Below are 25,240 nucleotides of genomic sequence, written 5' to 3' on the forward strand. Positions count from 1 at the left end.
TGTGTATTCTACACACAGCAATAAGCAGGTCTAACTGCTTGGATCAGTGGCAGCAACCGAATACGCACTGCTTAGAGAAGGGATACCGACGCTCGCTCAGTAGAGAGACAGGAAAGCGTAATATTAACCCCAGTATCTTTTAAAATAAAGTTCTATGGCCATTACACTATAGCAGAGTGGTACATATCAATATACTTTACTGAGAGGGTAGTGGATGCATGGAATAGCCTTCCAGCTGAAGTGGTAGAGGTTAACACAGTGAATGAATTTAGGCATGCGTGGGATAGGAACAAGGCTATCCTAACTATAAGATAAGGCCAGGGACTAATGAAAGTATTTAGAAAATTGGGCAGATGGTTCCAAATGGTTCTTATCTGCCGTCACATTCTATATTTTCACATGATAGTTTCTCCTTTGATTTCGAATGTAACTGGGGGAGGACCAAAGTGGCCAGATTTTGAAACCTTTGTCTTTTTAATATATGAGTTGTGAAAGGTACTGTGACCATCTCATTTTCTTCTCCAATTTCGATTCTTCTGTTTATGTCTTTCAACGTCTTTTATTTTAACAGGCCATTTTAAGGAGAAGTTTAAATTCAACCAACACAATTCTTCCTCTAATGAAAAAAGGTCACAGCAACAATCTTGAGTTCTTCCTGACAAACATCGGGAAAATATACCTCAGCGGGTAAACAAGTCTTTCTCTCTTTTTTTAATTTTTTTTTTAATTTTTATATCAAAGTATTCTTATTTTTCAAAGTGTGACAAATGATTTGAATCTATGTTAATTTTAAATAATTGATCCATAAAACAGACTGGAATTTAGATGAATAATCTATAATAATCCGAAATAGCTTCTGTATATTTAGCTGTTTCTAATATATGTATGTTAATTATGTATACTGTTTTTTGTTTTTGTTTTGTCTTTATTTTCAAGTCAATATTAACAATAACAAAAAAAACACCAAAAAAAGAGATCAAATAAAAACAGGGGTTAACAAAGCATACAATGTCTAAAATATACTTAAAACCAGTTAAAATATATTAGACAAACAAATACCTGTGCGTCAATGTTTTACGTAACATAACATTTCCAACCCTTAAAAGTAGGCTGTTTTTTTTTTTAATTTTTAAATATATGCTTTCTAAATACAAATTTCTGATATTAAATGAAATGATTTACATGATTTCACAGAATGGGTATTATTAATCGCACGTTGTTCTCTTTTTGCAGAATTAACGTCCAGTGTAATAATATTTTCCCCAATGTGGAGTTTCCGGTTCCCGCTGGCACACCGCTCATTTCTCCTCTCATTCAGTGGGATCACAGCCAGACGTGGGATGTACCAAAACCAGAAGATTTCTCTGCCGGCTCAGGGGGATCTACATCAGCCACAGTCTACAACATTGGTAAGTAATGGCAGTTTTCCTTAAAAAATAACGGTTTCAGTAAAGGTAACAATTTTTTTTTTTTTTAAAGTGAAGTGAAAAAATGACAGTTGCCCTTAAAGGTTTTTTCTACATTCTTATTAAAGAGCTCTCACTGTTATGCCTTGTTAGATATGAACCCTGAATCTCCTGATGCCTACATAAATGGTCACTGCATCGATGGTCGCGTCTTGTACCCTGCCACTGGATACCTGGTTTTGGCATGGAAAACATTCACAAGGTCTTTGGGTGTCGTTATGGAGCAAACCCCTGTTATCTTTGAAGATGTTACAATCCACCGGGCTACAATTCTTCCTAAAACAGGTAACATTTGTATAGCAAACAACATGCCAACATTCTGTTTCTAACTCTTAGGGATAATTCTAAAATTATCCAAGAAGAAAAATTTCACAAACTCTTACGAAAAATTACTACATTTAGACATTAATTTAGTAAAATCACATTAAAAAATGCATCTTTGTTGTTAAGGCAGCACAGTTTTAGGAAAACCCCCAAAAAGATAATGAATTTAATTGTCACACCTGTCTAGGTTCTGTCCAATTGGAAGTCCGTCTCATGCCCGCATCTAAACGGTTTGAGGTTTCAGAAAGTGGGAACCTGTCCGTCAGTGGTAAGTTAAAACCTGACTTGAACAAAACATAATCTGTTACTGAAATTCGGAAAAAAATAAAAATAAATGAATGCATTTCAACCTCTGCAGGCAAGATATCCATTCTGGAAGAAAACACCTTGAATGATTTCCGAAATCAGCTCATCGATTCACTCGACAAAAAACAAGATAATGAGCAGGCCTTCAGCTTAACCGACAAAGATGTTTACAAAGAACTAAGACTCAGAGGTTATGATTATGGTCCCAGTTTCCAAGGGATCATTGAGTCCAGCAGTTCAGGTGAGTAACAGGGTAGGTGGTAGTAGAGTCTTATTGTATTTAAAGACAGATGGATGTTATTGACTTAAGTCTGAAAGCTATGTTAGTTGCTATGGACTCTAATAAAGGCGACGTACTAATGATGCTTCGTACACACAATCTAATTATTAAATTTAACTTTTCTTTAGGAGACAATGGAAAGCTGCTGTGGACTGGGAACTGGATAACTTTCCTGGACACAATGTTGCAAATGATGGTGCTGGGATTTAATGGACGCAGCCTCCGTCTACCTACAAGAATTTCTTCTGTTTGTATCGACCCCAAGACACATGAGGAACATGTACATGTACATCAAGAAGACACAAAAGGTGCAATATTCATTGGTGGTGTTTTATCTAGGAAGGCAGAGGTGGCCAAAGGGTAGGGTCTCCCCATCTTTGAAGAACTACAAATCACATGAAGCTTTGCCATTCTGGAGCTGGGGCTACAATAGCGGGGAAACCTGTATTTAATCCATCTCTATATTAAGGGTTCTAGATGCAGCCACAAAGAGTCCATTTTAAATGTAAATGTCATTTGAGGTAGTTGATGGTCTAGCTCCCCTATTTGATGTGCACATGCTTGTTTTGTTAATGTGGTATCTAACGTGGCACATCGCACTTACCATCTTAGTGGTCCTTGAAGTGGAGGCATGTGGCATGACAGATTTTCACTATATCTATTTTGCTGGCTTGCTGCTCAATCTGTTCTTCTTTGTTTCTGTTCTTTCGTTGCAGCGGTCCAAGTGACAATTAACAGATGCTTGGAGCGGATTGTTTCTGGAGGCGTTTTGATATCAGGGCTGCATGCCACCACTGCCCCGCGTCGCCAGCAGCAGCAAACGCCGCCAACTCTAGAAAAATATACCTTCACCCCTTACATCGAAGATGGCTGTCTACAAGGAGATATTCATCTGTGTTCCCTGCTTGCACAATGCACAGGTACTAGTACAATACAAAGTATCAGTACTCTGCACAGCACCTAGAACAATATAGAGTATCAGTACTCTGCACACCACCTAGTAGAATACACAGTCTCAGTACTTTGTATAGCACCACGTACAATACACAGAATCTGTACTCTGCACACCACCTAGTAGAATACACAGTCTCAGTACTTTGTATAGCACCACGTACAATACACAGAATCTGTACTCTGCACACCACCTAGTAGAATACACGGTATCAGTACTTTGTATAGCACCACGTACAATACACAGAATCTGTACTCTGCACACCACCTAGTAGAATACACAGTCTCAGTACTTTGTATAGCACCACGTACAATACACAGAATCTGTACTCTGCACACCACCTAGTAGAATACACAGTCTCAGTACTTTGTATAGCACCACGTACAATACACAGAATCTGTACTCTGCACACCACCTAGTAGAATACACAGTATCAGTACTTTGTATAGCTCCATGTACAATACACAGAATCTGTACTCTGCACAGGTACTAGCACAATGGACAGTATTAGAACCATATACAAGTATTAGCACAGTATCGGTAACCTGCACAGATTTGAAAGGAATGCTGTTTTTGTTATACTCGTATACTCGTAGCAAGTAGATTTGTTGCTTTATCTTGTAGATAAAATCAAAGAGCTGGCCCATAAAGTAGCCCAACATGGGCTGAAACTTGAAATCCCTGGAGTTCAGTCTCAAGGTAAAAGGCAGCATAAAGCTCTCAACGGCAGTTCCTCAGGCAAGGGTCTTCTACATGTCCTCACCGAGATCTGTAACTTGGAACTAAATGGCAACCTCCATTCCGAACTGGAGGCTACTCTGACTAAAGAGAACGAGCAGCTCCGAGATGATCTCCTTCTGAATGGTCTCCTTACTTCCTCTTACCTCAAAACATGCCTGGATACAGTTCTGGAGAACAGCAATCCACGCAAAATGAAGATTGTTGAGGTACATATATCCAAGATTCCTCCCAAAGATGTGTTTTTAGTTCATAACACATCACACATCCTCTCCCATCCATTGATGAACAAATTCTCCCATGTACTGTGCTAATGGTTTGAAGACCAAGAGAGAGTTCTAACACAGTTTCACTCTTTTTCCCTTCCTTATCTAAACTATCTATTTCTGAATATGGAAAAGTGAGACTTTATTAAGCTTCTTTCCTTTGTTTTCTTTCTCTTAGGCATTGGCTGGAAATGGTCATTTGTCTTCTTATGTATTCAATTTGCTAAATACTCAACCAATGCTTCAACTGGACTACATTGCAACGGATCCAGCCGCTGAGACCCTCTCTGATGTCGAGGAGAAGCTTAAAGAGTTTGGAGGTTCTGTTGAGCCGTGGGACCCACTGGGACCTGCACCCAATAGTCTAGCCAATGCAGACTTGGTGGTCTGTAACTGCTCTGCCCACCTTATGAAAAACCCCAAACAAGTCCTCTCGAACATGACGACTGCCGTAAAAGAAGAAGGATTTATTTTGGTACACACATTCCTCAAGGGAGACACACTTGGAGAAGCCATTGCTTTTCTAAGAACGCAAAACCTGGAGCAGAAAGATGGCCTGCTCTCTCAGGTATAATTATCAAACACTCCATTAAGACCACTAATAATATTACCGCTCTGTTTAAGAATTTATTTAATTTCTACTCTGAAATGTGTTCTTCATAGCTCTTCATCTTAACGATATTTTAACAAACATCAACACAACCTCCCTAAAGTATCAAAACCGTATTCCTGTATCCCATTTACTTTCTGGGATACATTCAATGTTGTATCCTCACAGCATTTTTAAAGCTTCTTGCATCATTTCTGCTATTGTAATCTAGCTGGCTTTTGCTGCAGCTATCTGACACAGGGCACTGCTGTGACGTCAGTGGAGACAGAATTCTAGGCTTGTGTGTAGTACTAGCGTGTAAAAAAAAATAAAACACTGCTTGAGCCGACATACAATCTTGACATGTACTTTTAAATCACATTTAAATGACAGAATTTCTTCCTGTGACAGGCAGAGTGGGAGGAGTTGTTTGAAAGCTGTTCTCTGAACGTGGTCGCGATAAAGAGATCCTTCTACAACTCTGTCATTTTCCTATGCCGCCAACGTGCTGAGAAGAAGACCCCGGTGTCTCTATCGGTTGAAGATATGGAATGCCCTTGGGTAGAATCCTTGAAGGTTCGACACATTATTTTGACAGTAGAATGACATGGAATTTTCAGATTCAGCGCAGGTGGATTCACAAAATGTCTTGTTTCCTACAGGATGTTATGGCAGATCCATTGGAACAACCGATATGGCTCACATCCATGAACCAAACTTACTCTGGAATTTTAGGGATGGTTAATTGTCTGCGTCAGGAGCCTGGAGGACACAGGATCAGGTACCCACCAAGCCATGTTAAATCGCAACATACATTAGCCTCACCCAAACATTTATAGTGAATTATAACAAATAAAAAGATGTAAGCTGACAATCTTAAACTAATATACCGGGGAAACCACAGTTTATGGTGAAACAACAAAATTTAATAAAAAAGCATGGATTGCTCAAAGCCATTCATAGTTAAGTCTTTGGTCAAAGCCCGCTTTTCTTCCATTTTAGCCCCCTAGGTCTACTTTTCAATTTGAGTTTAATCTCTTTTTTGTTTGTTTTTTGCCAGATGCATCTTTTATGCGGATGGGGATATAAACGTGCAATCTAGTGGTGTTCCACAAAAGGAATTGCCGCAGCTTGAGCGCAATGACCTGGTGATGAATATATATCAAGACGGCAAGTGGGGAGCATACCGCCATGTTCCATTACAAAATGGTGAGACAGCCACATGGCGTAGAGTTTTACTGTGATGTTATGTTACTATGATGGCATACCGCCATGTTCCGTTACAAAATGGTGAGACAGCCACATGACGTAGAGTTTTACTGTGATGTTATGTTACTCTGATGGCATACCGCCATGTTCCGTTACAAAATGGTAAGACAGCCACATGACGTAGAGTTTTACTGTGATGTTATGTTACTCTGATGGCATACCGCCATATTCCGTTACAAAATGGTAAGACAGCCACATGACGTAGAGTTTTACTGTGATGTTATGTTACTATGATGGCATACCGCCATATTCCGTTACAAAATGATGAGACAGCCACATGACGTAGAGTTTTACTGTGATGTTATGTTACTATGATGGCATACCGCCATATTCCGTTACAAAATGGTGAGACAGCCACATGACGTAGAGTCTTACTGTGATGTTATGTTACTATGATGGCATACCGCCATATTCCGTTACAAAATGGTAAGACAGCCACATGACGTAGAGTTTTACTGTGATGTTATGTTACTATGATGGCATACCGCCATATTCCGTTACAAAATGGTAAGACAGCCACATGACGTAGAGTTTTACTGTGATGTTATGTTACTCTGATGGCATACCGCCATGTTCCGTTACAAAATGGTGAGACAGCCACATGACGTAGAGTTTTACTGTGATGTTATGTTACTACGATGGCATACCGCCATATTCCGTTACAAAATGGTAAGACAGCCACATGACGTAGAGTTTTACTGTGATGTTATGTTACTATGATGGCATACCGCCATATTCCGTTACAAAATGGTAAGACAGCCACATGACGTAGAGTTTTACTGTGATGTTATGTTACTATGATGGCATACCGCCATATTCCGTTACAAAATGGTAAGACAGCCACATGACGTAGAGTTTTACTGTGATGTTATGTTACTATGATGGCATACTGCCATATTCCGTTACAAAATGGTAAGACAGCCACATGACGTAGAGTTTTACTGTGATGTTATGTTACTATGATGGCATACCGCCATATTCCGTTACAAAATGGTAAGACAGCCACATGACGTAGAGTTTTACTGTGATGTTATGTTACTATGATGGCATACCGCCATATTCCGTTACAAAATGGTGAGACAGCCACATGACGTAGAGTTTTACTGTGATGTTATGTTACTATGATGGCATACCGCCATATTCCGTTACAAAATGGTAAGACAGCCACATGACGTAGAGTTTTACTGTGATGTTATGTTACTCTGATGGCATACCGCCATATTCCGTTACAAAATGGTAAGACAGCCACATGACGTAGAGTTTTACTGTGATGTTATGTTACTCTGATGGCATACCGCCATGTTCCTTTACAAAATGGTGACGTAGAGTTTTACTGTGATGTTAAAATGAAAATAAAGAAATATACAGCCCGCTGTAGTGGGTATGATGCCAAGAGTATGCTGGTCTGTTTCCCCCGTAATAGGGGCAAACTGTTTAGCAACGATTTGCCCTCTTACCTGGGTCCCCATTTGGCTCCAAGGCTCTACGCTGCTCTGTTGATGCACGTCCAGCAAAAGATACAGTGAACAGTTTTAATAATATGTGCATATTTCCAAAGTAGTATTTTTGAATCCTTTCATGTTATGGGGCTTTTTCTTCACGTGTCTTGTATTTAAAGCAGATCTGTCATCAGACTAAAAATGTTGAGTATTTCATAAAAATAGAATCCTTCTGAATTACTCACTTTAACTGTGTTGGAATTTTATTAAACTTCCAACACAACCCAGAGAAATCATAAACCCCCAGGTTGACAAAGCTTCACAAAGGGTGAAGATTCCACCATTAATTTTTGTCATTTCCCTGGCTGTCGATAGAGACACATAGCAGATATCAAGACACATAACTACCCTATTAGATTTAGACATACATGTTCAGTAACTCATGCCCGGTTACCTGTCCTCTTATTTCTGCAGAACAAGCTCATGACGAAACAGCTTTTGCTTTTGTGAATGTCCTGACACGTGGGGACCTCTCAACTCTCCGTTGGATTGCTTCTCCTCTGCGTCATTTCCAGTCAACAAATCCTAACGTGAAACTCTGCAAAGTCTATTTCGCCTCCCTCAACTTCAGAGACATCATGCTGGCAACTGGGAAACTGCCCCCTGATGCTATTCCTGGTAAGGGGCAAAGAGAGCCTACCAGAGCTTTAAATCATTAGAGTGCTGTTTGGTCAGTATGATGGGGTTTGTATCACTTACAGGGTCACTCCACTTCCTAAATTACTATTAAGTAATTATATACCGCTCCACTCAGCTAAACTACCAGGAAGTAATTGGACCTTTTTTTCTGACTGACAAAATTGTAACAAGCTTCATTTATAAAAGTGCCAATTTCTATTGAAATCTATACTTTTTGTAAAATAAAAAAAGAGGAAACACTCTTCACACACACAAGCTAAAGTGGTTTAGGTGTTTAGAGTGTCCTTTTAAGTCAGCCCTCTCTGTCTGATACCATTTTATTGCTCAAATCAAGGCCTGTAGAAGTCTTAGTAAAAATAGTCTTTGTTCAGTGAGTACAGTCATCAGTCCCTTGATCAAGTCATATATGATGTCACAACTGTGCCATGCGCATTTTACAGATCACACTCTTGTGGTTGGCTTATTAGAAGGGTTTTCTGGTCACTATAGTATTTATTAAGAAGGAAAAAAAAAACCTGACCCAAAACATAAATAGTGATGCTTCTGAACAGACCTTCGTTTACACAAGATAAAATATACAGTTTTACACTTTTCAAAACTTCCTGTCTCAAATGAACATGTTTTTCACATTGGACGTGGGTTGTAACCTTGAAAGATTTTTTTATTTTTTTTTAAAAAAAAGGCCAGAACTTAAAAAAAAAAATTATATGAAAAAAAAAGTATTTACCAAAAATACCCAAACTGTATTTATACTTTACTGACTTGTAGAATTTTTCCAATTAGAATATTTTAACCCAGAACCTACAGATTCCCACCGAATTCCAATGAAATCACAGTTTAATGAATAATCTGGTTAATTGTGAATTGTCAGGAATTAAAAAGTAATTCAAATTTAATATCAAATTTAAGGTAAAAAATTGCTGAATTTGAAAAGTTCAATTGTTCTGCTCCAAATATTGAAGCCAAATTAGCTATTTTTGCTTAAATTTTACAAAATGGATGTCAATTCTCTACAATGAATTAACCAATGGGAGTGTTTTGTATATTTACTTTGTTGGTTATAACAGTTTGCAGATGAACTTGCTGAAAATCTTCTATAGGTTAAATAGAATATATATTGCTAATATTATACGAATGATTATCTTCGCTAGTGGAGAATACGATCAGCTAGATAGTAAATCCTGATTAGGAAAGGCTTTGCACAAGTTAATTCTGTCATTGCTGTAGGTGACGCGGCGTTGCAGCAGTGCATGCTGGGAATGGAGTTTTCAGGTCGTGACTCCGATGGAAGAAGGGTTATGGGATTACTCCCAGCTAAAGGCCTCGCTACAATGGTAGACGCTGATCAGCGCTTCCTGTGGGATGTCCCTGAAAGCTGGTGAGTGCTTCCTTCTTGGGTACCAAAATACAAACTATTACAACTTTATTGGACTGTGTGTGATTTCTGTATGCAAAAAAAAAAAATTCAAAATTCAATAATTTATTGCAAAATGAATTACCGGTATGCCTTAGAGCGGACTTTAGTTAAACAGAAATGTTGATCAAAAATACCTTTTAATATATATATATATATATATATATATATATATATATATATTTTTCCAACTGACCTTTCCGTTGCACAGTCACGAACTGAGAAATGTATTTATTATATTTTGAAGTTTTGATCGTGAATTTATAACATTTTAGTAAATATATATCATCCATATATATATCACCATCCAGTCACTGTAGTATCACTTTACTGTGATTCAGCCGGTTTGTAATCATTAACGCAGATATATCATCCATTAATACGTACATCTCATACAGTAGTATAGCTTTATTGTTCGGACGAGTCAATGGTGGTTTGCAGTTTTAAGACGGACAGGATAAACTGAAAGGTAAATCTGAGAAAATGCACAAAATTGCTGCTTTGTAGAAACTACACCTGGTTAGCAACTATCTAAATGACTTTTTTTCAAATAATTCTGTTCAATTTCAATAAACGTAAAGAATATCACAATTACCTTGAGCTCTGTTTTTTATCTGTTGGTGCAGTGAGTTGGATTTGTTGAGCACTGTTTGTAATTATACATCTTTATAATATAAATATAATATAATAAAATTGTACATAAAAATGGCTTACTTACTTAAACTGTATGTTTATTCTCTCTCTGCCTGTGATTATGATTTGTGACGTGTAAGTCAATTTTGATATATTTTCTGATCGGCAAGATGTATAATTGCAAACTGTGAGAAAATACTACTTTACACAAAGTGTAGTAGTTATATGGAACAGCCTTCCAGTGGAAATAGTAAAGCCTAAAAAAAGTAGGGGGAAAAAAAACTAACAAAGAATGCTTGGGATGTGCATAAGTGGTTTATCCATAGCAAATGGACAAAAATCAGTCTGAAAAACTAGATCTCTGTGAATATGCTTTTTTCCCATTGTAGGTCTCTGGCAGATGCAGCCTCTGTCCCCGTGGTCTACGCTACGGCTTACTATGCCATGATTGTTAGAGGACGTTTAAGAAAAGGAGAGAGCGTTCTCATTCACTCGGGTTCAGGAGGTGTTGGCCAAGCGGCTATTGCAATAGCTCTAAGCATGGGATGCCGAGTGTTCACCACTGTAGGTAGGTATCTGCTTGGTCCCAAAGATAACTAGACTTGACTTTAAATTTCCTATACCAAAATTAGTCAGTGGGCAGCACTTTGGCTGTGGTGAATGTCCGTAATGCTCAGGTATACTTCAGCTCCTCAAAACATCTTTTTATTTTACTACTGGGTCAGTTGGTGGTGGTTTGAGGACCTGTCTCACTCATCGTGCTGGAAATTCTGCTCTCAAATGATGAAATTATATAAAATTTCAGGGTCCAAGTTTGGTAGTAGTGTAGGAGGTATCAGCTGAGGTTTTTCTTCTTGCACGGGTCTCCACTCTGGCTTAGCTGTAGGTCCAAAACCTGAGAAGATTTATGTTGTACATCCCCACCTTAGACTAATTGTTTGTCTTTCTCTGCCTCTCCAGGTTCTTCCCAAAAGCAAGAATACCTTCAAAGTAGGTTCCCACAGCTAGATAACAGCTGTTTTGCAAATTCCAGAAACACATCTTTTAAACAACACATTCTAAATATTACCCAAGGCAGAGGTAAGTTGTAATTGTATTATTTTCTTTTAATGCCAGTTGGCGAAGTTATGACCATCACTACATGAAACCCTTTTAATTTTCACTCAGGGGTCGATTTAATTTTGAACTCGTTAGCTGAAGAGAAGCTGCAGGCCAGTCTTCATTGCCTTGCCCGCCACGGTCGATTCTTGGAGATCGGAAAATATGATCTGTCCAACAACACTCCTCTGGGTAAATCAATATGTTTCTTTGACTTGCAAGAACATTTTGTAAGTCGGACAATGTTTCTTTCCTGAGTTATCCCGTTTCAGTCCTTTATTGCTCATATAATATAATAACTTGTTTACATCATCGTTTAGGGATGGCTTTGTTCCTGAAGAATGTGGCCTTTCATGGAATTCTGCTGGATGCCCTCTTTGAAGAAGGGAATAAAGAGTGGGAAGAGGTGTCTGATCTCCTAAATGCTGGAATAAGAGAGGGTGTGGTAAAACCATTAAAAAGTACGATTTTCAGCCGAGATGAAGTAGAACCAGCATTTAGATTCATGGCTCAAGGAAAACACATTGGGAAAGTGCTTATTAAGGTACAGCAAACCAATGGACTCTTCATAACTGCATATTCTTCAAAATAACCTGTCAACCTGTATGTTCCATGTCATGGAAGAATATGAATTTTCAAACACATTTAGGGAATAAGTAAAGATGAAGAAGGGAGCTTTTTCGGTAGAAAAACATAGATTAGAAGAGTAATTTGAAACTGGACGATAAAATACAAAAAAAACATATAAGCTGATTTTTTTTTTACAGGAAGAGTTGTAAATATGTGGAAGTGTGCCAGTGGAAATGATAAAGGCAGTTAGACTAAAAGGGAAGTAGATACCTTGAATAGTGTTACAGTGGAAGTCGTAGAGACTAATGGTGATATAGAAAGGGTAGGAGATACAAGGAATAGGCTTCCAGTGGAAGTAGGTTAGCAATAATAATAATAATAATAACAAAGTATTTAACCAGGAAAGGTACATTCAGATTACTCTGGTTTCCAAGTAACAATGATATCGCCAAGCCTGCCAGTGGTAGCAGTGATTAACCCTGAGTACGGATTAACTAATTAAAATCAATGTGAAGTTTGCTAACGGGCAGACAGGATATTTTTCTAACCTGTTAGCACTATCTATGTCTCTTTGTTGTATAACTGCCGTTATCTTAGCTGGTTTATTTTATTGGAAGGTCCGAGATGAAGAAGTGGAATCTCTAGGTGATACAGATGTCCTTCTTCCAGCCATGCCTAGGACATCATTCCCTCCAGCAAAGTCTTATATCATTACAGGAGGCCTTGGGGGCTTTGGCCTGGAGTTGGCACAATGGCTGATTGAGAGAGGTGCTCAAAAGCTCGTCCTGACATCCCGCTCCGGGATACGAAATGGTAAATACCATGACGTACATCAAAACGCATCCCTTACTGTAAATGTTGTTTACACTAATTAGTAGAACATACAAATCTGTCTGTTCAGTTATTTTACAGTCCAGCAATCTTTACGATAATTTTAGATTTCATATATTAAAGTCTAGTTTCCATAGAACTCAGATAGAGAAACAAACAGACAGACAGTCAAGGATATTCTCAAGTGCAGAACTGACTTGGCTATATACAAAAATGAATGCACCTATGTTGTCCTAAACATTGATTTTTTTTATTTTTCAGATTGTTTGATATTATAGTTACAGTCATTTTTTTTTTTCTTTTTTTGCTGATAGGTTACCAAGCAAAACAAATCCAAAGCTGGAAAGAAATGGGCATTAAGGTTTTGGTATCCACTAAGGATGTTGGATCTATTAAGGGGACTCAGCAGCTCATAGAAGAAGCATCCCAGCTTGGACCAGTGGGTGGAATATTCAATCTGGCCATGGTACGCTTCAGCCCAATCTGTGCCAACCCTTGGGGATGTTTATAGTTCTGTCCTTGCTTCAACATATTAGGAAAATACATTGGTATCAGCTTAGAAGAAGATCAGAACCCTTCAGAAATTCTCATCTCCTTAGGGGCATCCTTTCTGATCAGACTCGTGTGATTATTCCACCTGACAGATTCAGAGGAAGGAATTTGAAGCAAGAGGAGTAAGCTCAGATCAAGATTAAGGGAGAAGTGAATGCAGGTTATGAAAAAAAGGCGTGGTGATATCTAGTCCAGAAGAAAAGTAAGGTGAATACATGTCTAGAAAAATGGAGAGGTGGATTCAGGTCCAGAAAGAGAATGAACTCATGTCTGGAAGGAAAGGGTGGTGAACTCAAATTCAGAAGGGGAAGAGTTTTAGAGTTACGGTCTAGAAGAACAAGGTAACCTCGGGCTTAAGTCCAGAAGAAAGGAAAGTATTAGATCTAGAGGAAAGGAGGGGTAAGCCAGGGTCTAGTAGAAGAATGTTCATGTCAGGTCCCTATAGGGTATGAGGGTGCTTGATTTGCTACCCAAGATACAGCAAAACAGACTCTCTACGTAGGACAAATGTCACTAATGACAAACTTTGACATTTTGCAGACATCGTATAACATCATATGAACTACCCGGTAATATTAATACCAAGATTTACAATTACTGTTGACTAAATATCTTTTTTTCACACAGGTTCTGAAAGATGCCATGATTGAAAACTTGTCTCCAAATCTCTTTCAAGAAGTAAACAAGCCAAAGTACAATGGCACACTAAATCTGGACAGGTAAAGGCAACACACAATTGGCAAAACTCCCCAAAATAAGCATTATAGAGATTACTTATTCGCAAAGCAACCTTTGTGCACTCACTCACAAAGGTCAGGATATTGTCAATATCCCAACTAGAACATAATTAAGAAATAATTAACAATATATGCATACCAATTATTTAAGTTGTGAATAGGGTCGGTAGGTTTTAATTTCTTCTTTGTGTTCATTTTTTAAACAAAATACAGATTAAGGAACAGTGCACACATGAACAAAAAAAATCTATTTTTTACAAGGGTACATAAAATCACCTTTCTTAGCAAACAAATAAACATATTTAATTACAGCATACGGCCATATTGTGTTAAGCCCACAACTATGTCACAGTACACCAATATCGGTGGGTCCTTTGCTAGTTTCACATGCTAACAGCAATATTTACTGCTTGAACTGCTTCCAGAAACTCTCCTCAAATGTATGTTTTCACCTAAGGGGTGCCTGGAGTAGAGGGGTGGTCCACCCAACCTAAAAGGAATCGGGTCTGGTTTCCATTTATACCCTTTTTTCTGTTTTTTGTTTTTACCAGAATTAGCCGTGAGAAGTGCACAGAGCTGGATCACTTTGTGGCATTCTCTTCGGTGAGTTGTGGAAGAGGAAATGCTGGGCAGAGTAACTACGGTTTTGCCAACTCAACCATGGAGCGGATTTGTGAAAAGCGGCGCCAAGATGGTCTGCCAGGTAAAATAAAATAGGAGACAGTGCAGTTGTTGATGTTATGAAGAGGAAGGATGTATTTGAGCTGATGGGCTGAAGGACAGATTAAAAATAAATAATATCTTAATATTAATTGTAAATTTGTTTACATATAAAAAAGTGTAGTCACCTGACACCTTCTCTACAATCCATAATATCTACTGGCAGAAAGGAAAACAGGACCTGCTGTGTATTATGTTGGTTGCACCGTCAAGTTGCATCACACTAAAGATAGTAGAGGTAACACAACTCCATCTAGTGGTGAGAATACATGAGTGCTGGACAGCTGAGGTCATACAACTCTTAGTTGCAAGAGAGACCACCAACAAGGATCACGGAGTACTGATTAGGGAATACTACAGGGCAAAGTTCAACCATAGTATGAAACCTGACAGCTGTCACACTGTTCATGGCCTAGAAACAGTGTGGGTATCGTTTCAGAGGAATTAATCATGCCTGGTTCTCACAATTTGCTGAATCATCAACTAAACTAACTGGCCCCCAAGCTGAAGAGAAACATTGTTCCAGTGCGATTATATGGAAGATAATGTGCCATGGAGTTGACTTGTTTTTCCCAGGCAACCAGATATCAAGGAGAACATTGTGGCAGGGAAGAAGCCTGAATGGATGCCTGGCATGGGAATTAACCTTGTATCTCCTGTACGCACAAATATCAAGTGATACACTGTTGCAAAGGAAGTGCCTGGAAGGGAATGGGGTGGGATGGTCAACGCGCTTTCTATCCCAGGCAACGGGTTTCAAAGGACCCATTGTGCGCATCTGCATGGGAATGCACTTGTGGCCTGACCAGTTAACTCTAACCGAGCTCTCATGAGCTATACTACTAAAGTGGAGGGAAAGGGCAGGAGTACTAGCAGTCCATTGAAGTAATGTCACTCCATACAATGGCTGTTTGGGATGTTTAGGCCTGTATACTCAACTCAAGTGTTAACATAGAAATAATTAGGAGGTAGTTGCATTACAGAGAGAATGTGAATTTCAATAATGATGTTCTCCCAAGAACTGAAATAGTTCCGTTGACTCAGCAGCGGATACATAGTGACCATGAGTGTCTCTTTCTCCCCAGGTTTGGCTGTGCAGTGGGGTGCCATTGGTGACGTGGGAGTTGTTCTGGAGACCATGGGTAGTAATGACACAGTGATTGGTGGAACATTACCACAGAGAATCAGCTCTTGTCTGGAAGTGCTGGACCAATTCCTGAATCAATCACACCCAGTCATGTCCAGCTTCGTTCTGGCCGAGAAAACCATATTCACAAAAACCAAAGGTGGCAGCCAGCAGGATCTGGTGCAAGCTGTGGCTCACATTTTGGGTAAGATTTTATTATCATTACAGAATACAAACTTTTTGTATGATCTTTGCATTATTAAAACCCATTCAAAACAAGAATCTGATATTACTATTGATTCCCCCAGAATTCCATGCAGCAATATGCAAATCAGCATGCGCCATGTGTCATTTTAGATTCTAGCTCACATGTCTAAGTGTTCCTTTAGGCTCCTGGTATATACATAGATTCTCGATCCAAGATATGGAATGTAAGATATGGGAAACTCTTCTAGAAATTCCAAAGGATTATAATATATGCCTTAAATTACGAGCCTTTTCTTCTTATTGTCATTATTGAATTTTTGGAATTCTAAGCTCTGGAATGAAATACATTTCATGGCATTAAAATGTCTGTTGGTTTAGTGCTTATAGTACGGGGTATATGTTTGCTTCACATGCTGGCTACCAGGGCTGAATTTAAACGCTGTGTTTTAGGGGTCCGAGATGTGAGTAGTTTAAATCCAGAGACATCACTGGCAGACTTGGGACTGGATTCTCTGATGGGCGTTGAGGTTCGACAGACGTTAGAAAGGGATTATGATATAGTGATGGCAATGAGGGACGTTCGACAACTTACAATCAACAAGCTGCGAGAACTCTCCTGCAAACCTCCAACGACCGAAGGTGAGACTATGTCTGTGATGGTTAACCTGTGGTACGCCAATTAATGTTGACCATGTTTACCGTGATGCTTAGCCAACTGTATGACCAGACCTCCACATCTAACATGTAAACACTTGCATCCATATTTATATTTTAAAACAATATGTATATTAAGTAAATTGGCAACTAGTACAAAATATATATTTGTCATTTCTTCTGTTATTTTAAAGTATAGCAGTTAGTTTAGGGGACACAACAATATGGGTAACGTAACCTAAGGAATCGCGAGGCACATTACTGGTCCTTAAGGTGAGCCAGATTTAAATAAACTATAACAGGTCGTCATACAAAGCCAGATCCGAACACCAACAGTAAACTTGTACATAGAAATGTTTTACTGGGCTGCTAAAACTGCCAGTAGGATCAGGAGAGGAGTGGGAATACGGCCAGCATAACCCATCATTTAGCTGACATTCAGTCAAAATTCAGTTGTGTCTAAAGACTTAAAGGGACACTCCACTGCCTAAATAAAAAAAATCACTGTTTCGTAGATGAAACCATGCATGCATTTAATTATGTATTTTTTCATTGGTATATCTAAAAACAGCTTACAAAAGATCTATCTTGCCTGCTGCCTTTGCAAGCCCTCCCCTTCTAACCCTGCCCAAACGTTCTGTGTCTGACCAATCAAAGGCTTCCCAATGCAGCTCAATGAGAAGTCTTTGTAAGGCAAGTGCTCTGGGCAATTACTGCCTCTTGAGTTTAGCTCCATTGAGTTAACCAAACCACCAGGAAGTAACAGAATCAGTTATCTGATTGACAGCCAGGAGGATGTAATTAGGTTCATTTACAAATGTGCTGTTTCCATTGAAATCTGCACTTATTATAAAAAAAAAAAAAAAAAAATTAAAAAAAGAGAGAACACACTCTTCACACACAAGGCATCTGGAGTAATAATGTGTTTGGGATAAAACAAGCGATTTCAAAAAAACAAGCAAATATCTATGGACGTATTGTGTTGCTCACAGTACATGAAAAATCAAAGGCAACTGCAGTTTGTACCTAGAATTTATTCTTTATACAATATACAAATTCCCCATGCAGATAAGGGGTTTGGGAAAGAGAAGAGTCTCAGCCTTGGGCGTTCCACGTTAGCTGTGTTTCCAATTTATTGTGTTGCTATGTATGTGTATAACCTAAAGCTTTCTCTGCCAGTTCGTGTTCTAAAGGATTCTCTTTGTTTGTTGTTTAGAGTCGAAGCCTTCCCAGAAGATATCTGCTCTGCCAGAACTCAATATCTTGGATCTCAATAACCTCTTGGTGAATCCTCACGCATCCACTGTTACTAAACTTAATGACGTGCAGAGCAGCGAGCGCCCTCTATTTTTAGTTCACCCTATAGAGGGATCCACGGCCGCCTTTCACAGCTTGGCTTCCAGGCTCAGCATACCCTGCTATGGTCTGCAATGTACTAAGGGTAAGGAAGGGGTTATTACTCTGTGGGTTTGGAAAGCAAAGCTTAGGTTCTTAGTGTTAAAAAAAGAAAATATGGCTTAACATTGACAGCAAAATCTGAATATAATTTTAGGGCTAAATAGGAGTATATCTCAGCATTTCAAATGGCCAAAGAGGGACACTTTAATCTTAGGTGTGTGGCTATTTGGGACAGTCCTTAGCTCCACTGATTAGCTAATCCATAAATCAGAGTAGGCAACCGTTGGCACTCCTGATGTAATGGACCACATAATGTTCTTGCAGCCATAATATTGGCAAAGCATCATGGGAGATGTAGTCCACAACATCTGGAGAGCTGAAGGTTGCCTACCCATGCACTGGATGGTACCCAGATGTGTCGACATTAAGAGCTGATCTGTAGACGTGTATAGGGGCAGAAAAGAGCTTATACAAGCTAGGAGCAGAGAGATAAAATACACAATATTGGTTAAAGAGCAGAGATAGGGATGTTCGCTAAATCAGGGAACAATAAACATTATAAATTCTATGGTTAGCGAAATAACACTTTGCCCGAAGAGCTTACAATCTACTTCAGCAACACATAGCCATGTGTATATATTGGTAGCTGTGACATGTCGGCTAATGTCATTAAAATGTTTGCTTTGCAGCTGCCCCTCTGGATAGTATTCATAGCCTGGCATCTTACTACACGCAGTGCATAAAGCAGGTGCAGCCTGAAGGACCCTACCTCATCGCTGGCTACTCTTTTGGGGCATGCGTGGCGTTCGAAATGTGCTCCCAGCTGCAGGCTCAGCGGGGTTGCTCTCAGCCGCCAGACAGCATGTACCTCTTTGATGGGTCCCACTCATACGTGGCAGCATATACTCAGGTATTAGCAACATCACTTGATATTGACCGTGTTATATAATCATGGGCAAAGAAATTATACAAATTATATCTGTATATATGTTTTTATATCTCTAGTGTACCGTCTGTGCTGTCTGCATGTTAGTGAAGTCAGTTTCTGACAGAGAGAATTGTAGGACACGTAAAACTGACCTTTCTTCTAAGAGAGGCAGTCTATGCACCATAACCACTACAGCTCAGTGTGTTATTACAGCTCAGTGTATTATTACAGCTCATTGTGTTATTACAGCTCAGTGTATTATTACAGCTCAGTGTGTTATTACAGCTCAGTGTGTTTTTGCAGCTCAGTGTGTTATTACAGCTCAGTGTGTTATTACAGCTCAGTGTATTATTACAGCTCAGTGTGTTATTACAGCTCAGTGTGTTATTACAGCTCATTGTATTATTAAAACTCAGTATATTATTACAGCTCATTGTATTATTACAGCTGAGTGTATTATCACAGGTCATTGTATTATTACAGCTCATTATATTATTACAGCTCAGTGTATTATTACAGCTCATTATATTATTACAGCTCATTTTATTATCACAGGTCATTGTACTATTATAGCTCGGTGTGTTATTGCATCTCAGTGTGTTATAACAGCTCATTGTATTATTACAGCCCATTGTATTATTACAGCTCAGTGTGTTATTACAGTTCAGTGTATTATTACAGCTCATTGTATTATCACAGGTCATTGTATTATTACAGCTCATTATATTGTTACAGCTCAGTGTGTTATTACAGCTTAATGTGTTATTACAGCTCAGTGTGTTTTTGCAGCTCAGTTTGTTATTACAGCTCATTGTATTATTACAGCCCATTGTATTATTACAGCTCAGTGTGTTACTACAGCTCATTGTATTATTACAGCTCATTGTATTATTACAGCTCAGTGTGTTATTACAGCTGTGTGTTATTACAGCTCATTATATTATTACAGCTCAGTGTGTTATTACAGCTGTGTGTTATTACAGCTCAATGTGTTATTACAGCCCATTGTATTATTACAGCTCATTGTATTATTACAGCCCATTGTATTATTACAGCTCAGTGTGTTACTACAACTCATTGTATTATTACAGCTCATTGTATTATTACAGCCCATTGTATTATTACAGCTCAGTGTGTTATTACAGCTCATTGTATTATTACAGCTCATTGTATTATTACAGCCCATTGTATTATTACAGCCCATTGTATTATTACAGCTCAGTGTGTTACTACAACTCATTGTATTATTACAGCCCATTGTATTATTACAGCCCATTGTATTATTACAGCTCAGTGTGTTATTACAGCTCATTGTATTATTACAGCTCATTGTATTATTACAGCTCATTGTATTATTACAGCTCATTGTATTATTACAGCCCATTGTATTATTACAGCTCAGTGTGTTACTACAACTCATTGTATTATTACAGCCCATTGTATTATTACAGCTCAGTGTGTTATTACAGATCATTGTATTATTACAGCTCATTATATTATTACAGCTCAGTGTGTTATTACAGCTTAATGTGTTATTACAGCCCATTGTATTATTACAGCTCATTGTATTATTACAGCTCACTGTGTTACTACAGCCCGTTGTATTATTACAGCTCATTATATTATTACAGCTCAGTGTATTATTACTAATAATACAGTGAGCAGTACTAACACAATAAGCTGAAATAATACAATGAGCTGTAATAAACCACTGAGCTTTATTGGTTATGTTGCTTAGGCATTGATCTCTAGTTCACAACTGACAAGGCTGTCTCCATTTCCAGAGTTACCGTGCCAAATTAACGCCAGGCAGTGACGCCGAAGCTGAAACTGAAGCGCTGTGCGCTTTTATCCAGCAATTTACTGGCATGGAGTACAATAAGGTAAAAATAATTCTGAACTCTCCCAAACCTTGATATTTTAGCCTAGGCTGTCTGGTAAAATTAACCATGAACTCTCTGCAGCTTTTGGAAGCTCTTCTACCCCAGAAGGACTTGGAGGCCAGGGTCAATGCTGCCGTGGAACTAATAAGAAACACCCACAAGAACATCGATCCAGAGGCTCTCCATTTTGCAGCCTCTTCGTTCTACTACAAACTTAAAGCAGCAGACATGTATGTCCCTGTTGACAAGTACCACGGAAACATTACGCTATTGAGGGCTAAAACACGGAACGAATATGGCAAGGGGCTCGGAGCAGACTACAAGCTATCAGAGGTTAGTTCCTAACGAGATATTATATATTAGTTAATGATAGCAGTATAGTTAAAGGTGAGAGGGAGATAAAGATTGGATGAAAAAAAATGGCATATTGAGAGAGAAGAGATATACAGTACATACACAAGTGGAAAACTGAACTATGTGAACGAGAGTGAAAAGTCGAGATTGAGATCCTTCGGCAGAAGAGCTAGACATTTTTGAAACTATACCTAGAGAAGGATAGAACACAATCACAAATAGTTATAGACTGACCAAGAGACATTGGGAGGGGATGATGTAGCACAATGGGACAAGACTAGAACAGAAACAAATTGTAAGAGAGCTGGTGGACAATGAAAGGGGTACACGAATTTGTAGTTGGACAGAAGATTGGAAGAAACAAACAAAAGATGAGCTGGGATGGGAGCGGACAGGGTGACAGGTAAAATAAATGAAAAGCTACAGAGTAACTGGATTGAGAACGATTTAAGAGATAACGGAGAGATTGGGAGGAGGGAACCACGGTATGGTAAGAAAAGGAGAATGACAGGATGATGGCCATAATTAAATTCATACATGACAGCTCCTGTCATGATAAAACACTCTTACATTTTAAAGGCTATCTGGGCTGGTCCTTGTCACACAGACGCTGACTCTGGAACAGCCGTTTTTCATCCGTGGCTGATTGATAGAAAGCCCAAACACTTTTACGCAAATCGCAGCGGGAATAAATATGTCAATAAATAAAGCCTTTTTGGGGAGACTGATCATATTTCTTCAGAGGATTTAACAATATATCCCAAATGTTCTATAAAATCATTGTAACCAACCCATGTAATGCCGATGAATTTAAAAAATGTATGTCATGCAGGACAAATAATACTTTTTGGATTTACCTATTTCTAATCATTGCCTCTGTTTTGTTCCACAGGTGTGTGATGGGAAAGTCTCTGTTCATGTAATAGAAGGGGATCACCGCACCTTTTTAGAAGGAACCGGTGTTGATACAATCACCGGCATCATTCACAGCTCATTAGCCGAACCTCGCACCAGTGTCAGGGAGGGCTAAATAAACTCTATGGACTCAGTATTAGGGTAGGCAGTGAGGCCGTCGTCTCCATTTCAAGTACAACGAGTCTTCACGGCACACTGGATAAGAATTGAGTAAAACATTCCCACAGACAGGCTGGTAGGCATGTATCCCATGGCATCACCCAATATCGTGTGGGTATCTCCAGAAACCAACCTGCCTGGAGCCACCAGTCTCATTCTGCACCTACATCCCCTTCCCTGCTCTATGTTGTACCGAACACCGCACAAGATCCCATGCCTTCTACTAAGTAGATTTCATTTTGTAGCATGTTGGTAAATATCAGTATTCCAAAGGCGAGACTTTAGCACTTAGTAAACATGCACCCTTGTATAGTGATAACATGAGGCCTGTCTTCCGAGGCGTTGTATAAAGCCTTTGACGAATTCGGATTCTGATGACGCAGGTCCCTGTGTACAGGAATCGGTGTCAAACAAACTATCACGGGTGTGGATTTTTTGTAATATCTTTTTTTTTTTTTATTATCTGAATGTTAAGTATTTATTGTAGTTTTCATTTATAGATTGAAAACAATATTTCATTGGTTCACTCTCTTAATCAGAATGTACATTGTCCTACATTACCCAGATGCCGATGGATCTGTTCCCCATTGGTGAAACAATGTAATTATTTAATTATTGGTAACATAACAGTCCCTACTTACCCCCACCAATATATGGCAGATAATTCTGGGGAATGTAGTCCTAAAACATTTGGAAAGAATAGTTGGCTTGCCCCTGTGTGGGGTAGATCTCCCAATCTCGTTACCAATTTAGAAGGAATGTTGAAAAAGAAAATGACTGCTCCTATAAGGTTTGACACAAAGAAAATGATCGTTGCTGGTTATTATGGTATTTTTAGTTGGTATAAAAATATAAAACCATAATATATATAAATCATCTGGCAGAATACAAGCTGTATATCATCAATTCTTAGCATTTGAGAAAGTAAAAAATTTTTTTTTAAATGGAGACATAATAAAAAAAATTAAATATAGAAGAAAGTGTGAAGAAATGTAGTAATGGTCGTAGATACCTGGCACGGCATTTCAGCAGAAGTAGTAATGTCTCTCAGGGATATAGAAGGGGTAGTAGATACCTGGAATGGGCTTTAAGTTGACGATTTAAAGGCTAATGGTGATATAGAAAGGGAAGTAGATACACGGAGTAACCTTCCAGTGGATGTAGTAAAGACAAACACAAAAAAATGGAAACGACAATGTCTTGTCAGTGTTTTTTCCCTTAATTAATATTTCTAATCAGTAATTGGAAAAACATTTCATAGCAATAATTTATCGGTGGGATTTTCACTTAAGAGGCTAAATTACATGATTAAAAAATTGAAATTAAAAGTATAATAAAGGGTGGCCTTGGGGGGGAGTAAGGGGACACTAAAATCAAGGAACATAGTATCGTTTCCAAAGATAGGCTGATTAGATTGATAAACATTATCTTATTCCTTTAAATTAGGATCATAAAAACATTGAAATTAAAATCCAACCCTACTGGTCGCATGTGGTACTGCAGAAATGGAGCATTTGCCTGTGACAGGTAAGGGCATTGTGCGTCTTCTGATTAACTGAGTGATCGATGTGCTTGCATTCCCTGCAAGTGCATTAACACTGGAGGTTTCCTTGATGGAAGCATATGCTTTCTGCTGCACTTATGACACAGAGAGGCCGGGTAGAGTCTGCAGGTCTATGGCAGTCCTTGTCTAGATCATTACCTGTGCTCTTAACATTTTAAAGAAGGGTACCTGCCACTACTTTCTCTCTGTTGACAGCAGCAGACTAGGTTTCACGTAGCACTAGATTTTAGTAAAATAAATAATGTTGAAGTTATTTTTCGTGCATTCTTTCCCTGCTCTTCGTAAATATTGCTGCTTTCCCAGATAGCATAGTGAACGTTGCACTCTCGTATAATAAAAATTAAATAAAAACAATTTTAAACTGGTGTCTGGTATTATTGATTTTTTTTTTTATATATCATTACAGACATGACACAATTAACCCCTTAAGGACCAAACTTCTGGAATAAAAGGGAATCATGACGTGTCACACACGTCATGTGTCCTTAAGGGGTTAAACCCAAATATTTCAATAAATTTATTTTTGGCAACTAAAAGCAAACCATAGGAAAAGATGTGTATTCTGCAAAACAACGATATAAGGGGGCCAGTTTATGGTCATGGATCAGAAAAACAGTTGGTAAAAAAGAGAAAAAGGTTAGACCCTCACATGATTCGGCATGATTCGGCCAGGTTTCGGGCTACAAAACTAATATGTACAAGTCTAGCGCCCTCCCGATAGGAATGTCCGCGGAGGACAGGCACTCATACACAGGGAATACGAACTTAGGATAGCGGAACGATCAATCACATATTTGGGTATACAACTGACGGCAGACCCCTTTAAACTTTATGACTGTAATTACCCCCCTTTAACTAAAACACTCATCAGGGACATGGAACATTGGACAGATAAGCCTATCTCATGGATGGGAAGAATACACGCCATCAAAATGAACATACTCCCGAGAATACTCTTCCTGTTCCAAGCCCTACCGATGACAGTAACAAAAGCAAGCCTAGTACACCTTCAAAAGGCGATAGATACGTTCATATGGCAAAATAAAAGACACAAGGTGTCACGCAACATACTATACAGCCCAAAAAGAATGGGAGGCTTAGGCTTACCCAACCTACACCACTACTATTTGGCAGCGCAACTTGCCCAAGTAGCCATGTGGCATGCCCCA

At 38.8% G+C, this 25,240-nt stretch overlaps 1 protein-coding gene across 1 annotated transcript in view; it reads left to right on the forward strand.

Moving 5' to 3' along the window:
• FASN (fatty acid synthase) overlaps positions 1–24,435 on the forward strand; it is a 57,711-nt gene extending 33,276 nt beyond the window's left edge. The window contains exons 15-43 of the mRNA XM_063456196.1: positions 572–687; positions 1,234–1,409; positions 1,560–1,751; positions 1,978–2,058; positions 2,149–2,337; positions 2,505–2,684; positions 3,093–3,296; positions 3,953–4,275; positions 4,511–4,900; positions 5,333–5,497; positions 5,584–5,702; positions 5,982–6,130; positions 8,104–8,307; positions 9,556–9,706; positions 10,765–10,943; positions 11,336–11,455; positions 11,543–11,665; positions 11,794–12,017; positions 12,661–12,856; positions 13,189–13,340; positions 14,054–14,145; positions 14,715–14,866; positions 15,969–16,214; positions 16,667–16,855; positions 18,087–18,311; positions 18,958–19,178; positions 20,981–21,079; positions 21,161–21,412; positions 22,326–24,435. Coding sequence (XP_063312266.1) covers positions 572–687; positions 1,234–1,409; positions 1,560–1,751; positions 1,978–2,058; positions 2,149–2,337; positions 2,505–2,684; positions 3,093–3,296; positions 3,953–4,275; positions 4,511–4,900; positions 5,333–5,497; positions 5,584–5,702; positions 5,982–6,130; positions 8,104–8,307; positions 9,556–9,706; positions 10,765–10,943; positions 11,336–11,455; positions 11,543–11,665; positions 11,794–12,017; positions 12,661–12,856; positions 13,189–13,340; positions 14,054–14,145; positions 14,715–14,866; positions 15,969–16,214; positions 16,667–16,855; positions 18,087–18,311; positions 18,958–19,178; positions 20,981–21,079; positions 21,161–21,412; positions 22,326–22,463 — 5,247 coding nt within the window. The 3' untranslated portion in view covers positions 22,464–24,435. The remainder of the gene's footprint in view (positions 1–571; positions 688–1,233; positions 1,410–1,559; positions 1,752–1,977; positions 2,059–2,148; positions 2,338–2,504; positions 2,685–3,092; positions 3,297–3,952; positions 4,276–4,510; positions 4,901–5,332; positions 5,498–5,583; positions 5,703–5,981; positions 6,131–8,103; positions 8,308–9,555; positions 9,707–10,764; positions 10,944–11,335; positions 11,456–11,542; positions 11,666–11,793; positions 12,018–12,660; positions 12,857–13,188; positions 13,341–14,053; positions 14,146–14,714; positions 14,867–15,968; positions 16,215–16,666; positions 16,856–18,086; positions 18,312–18,957; positions 19,179–20,980; positions 21,080–21,160; positions 21,413–22,325) is intronic.
• Positions 24,436–25,240: the final 805 nt, after the last annotated feature.

The sequence above is a fragment of the Pelobates fuscus genome, chromosome 5 (genome assembly GCF_036172605.1).
Source record: "Pelobates fuscus isolate aPelFus1 chromosome 5, aPelFus1.pri, whole genome shotgun sequence".
Lineage (NCBI taxonomy): Eukaryota > Metazoa > Chordata > Amphibia > Anura > Pelobatidae > Pelobates > Pelobates fuscus.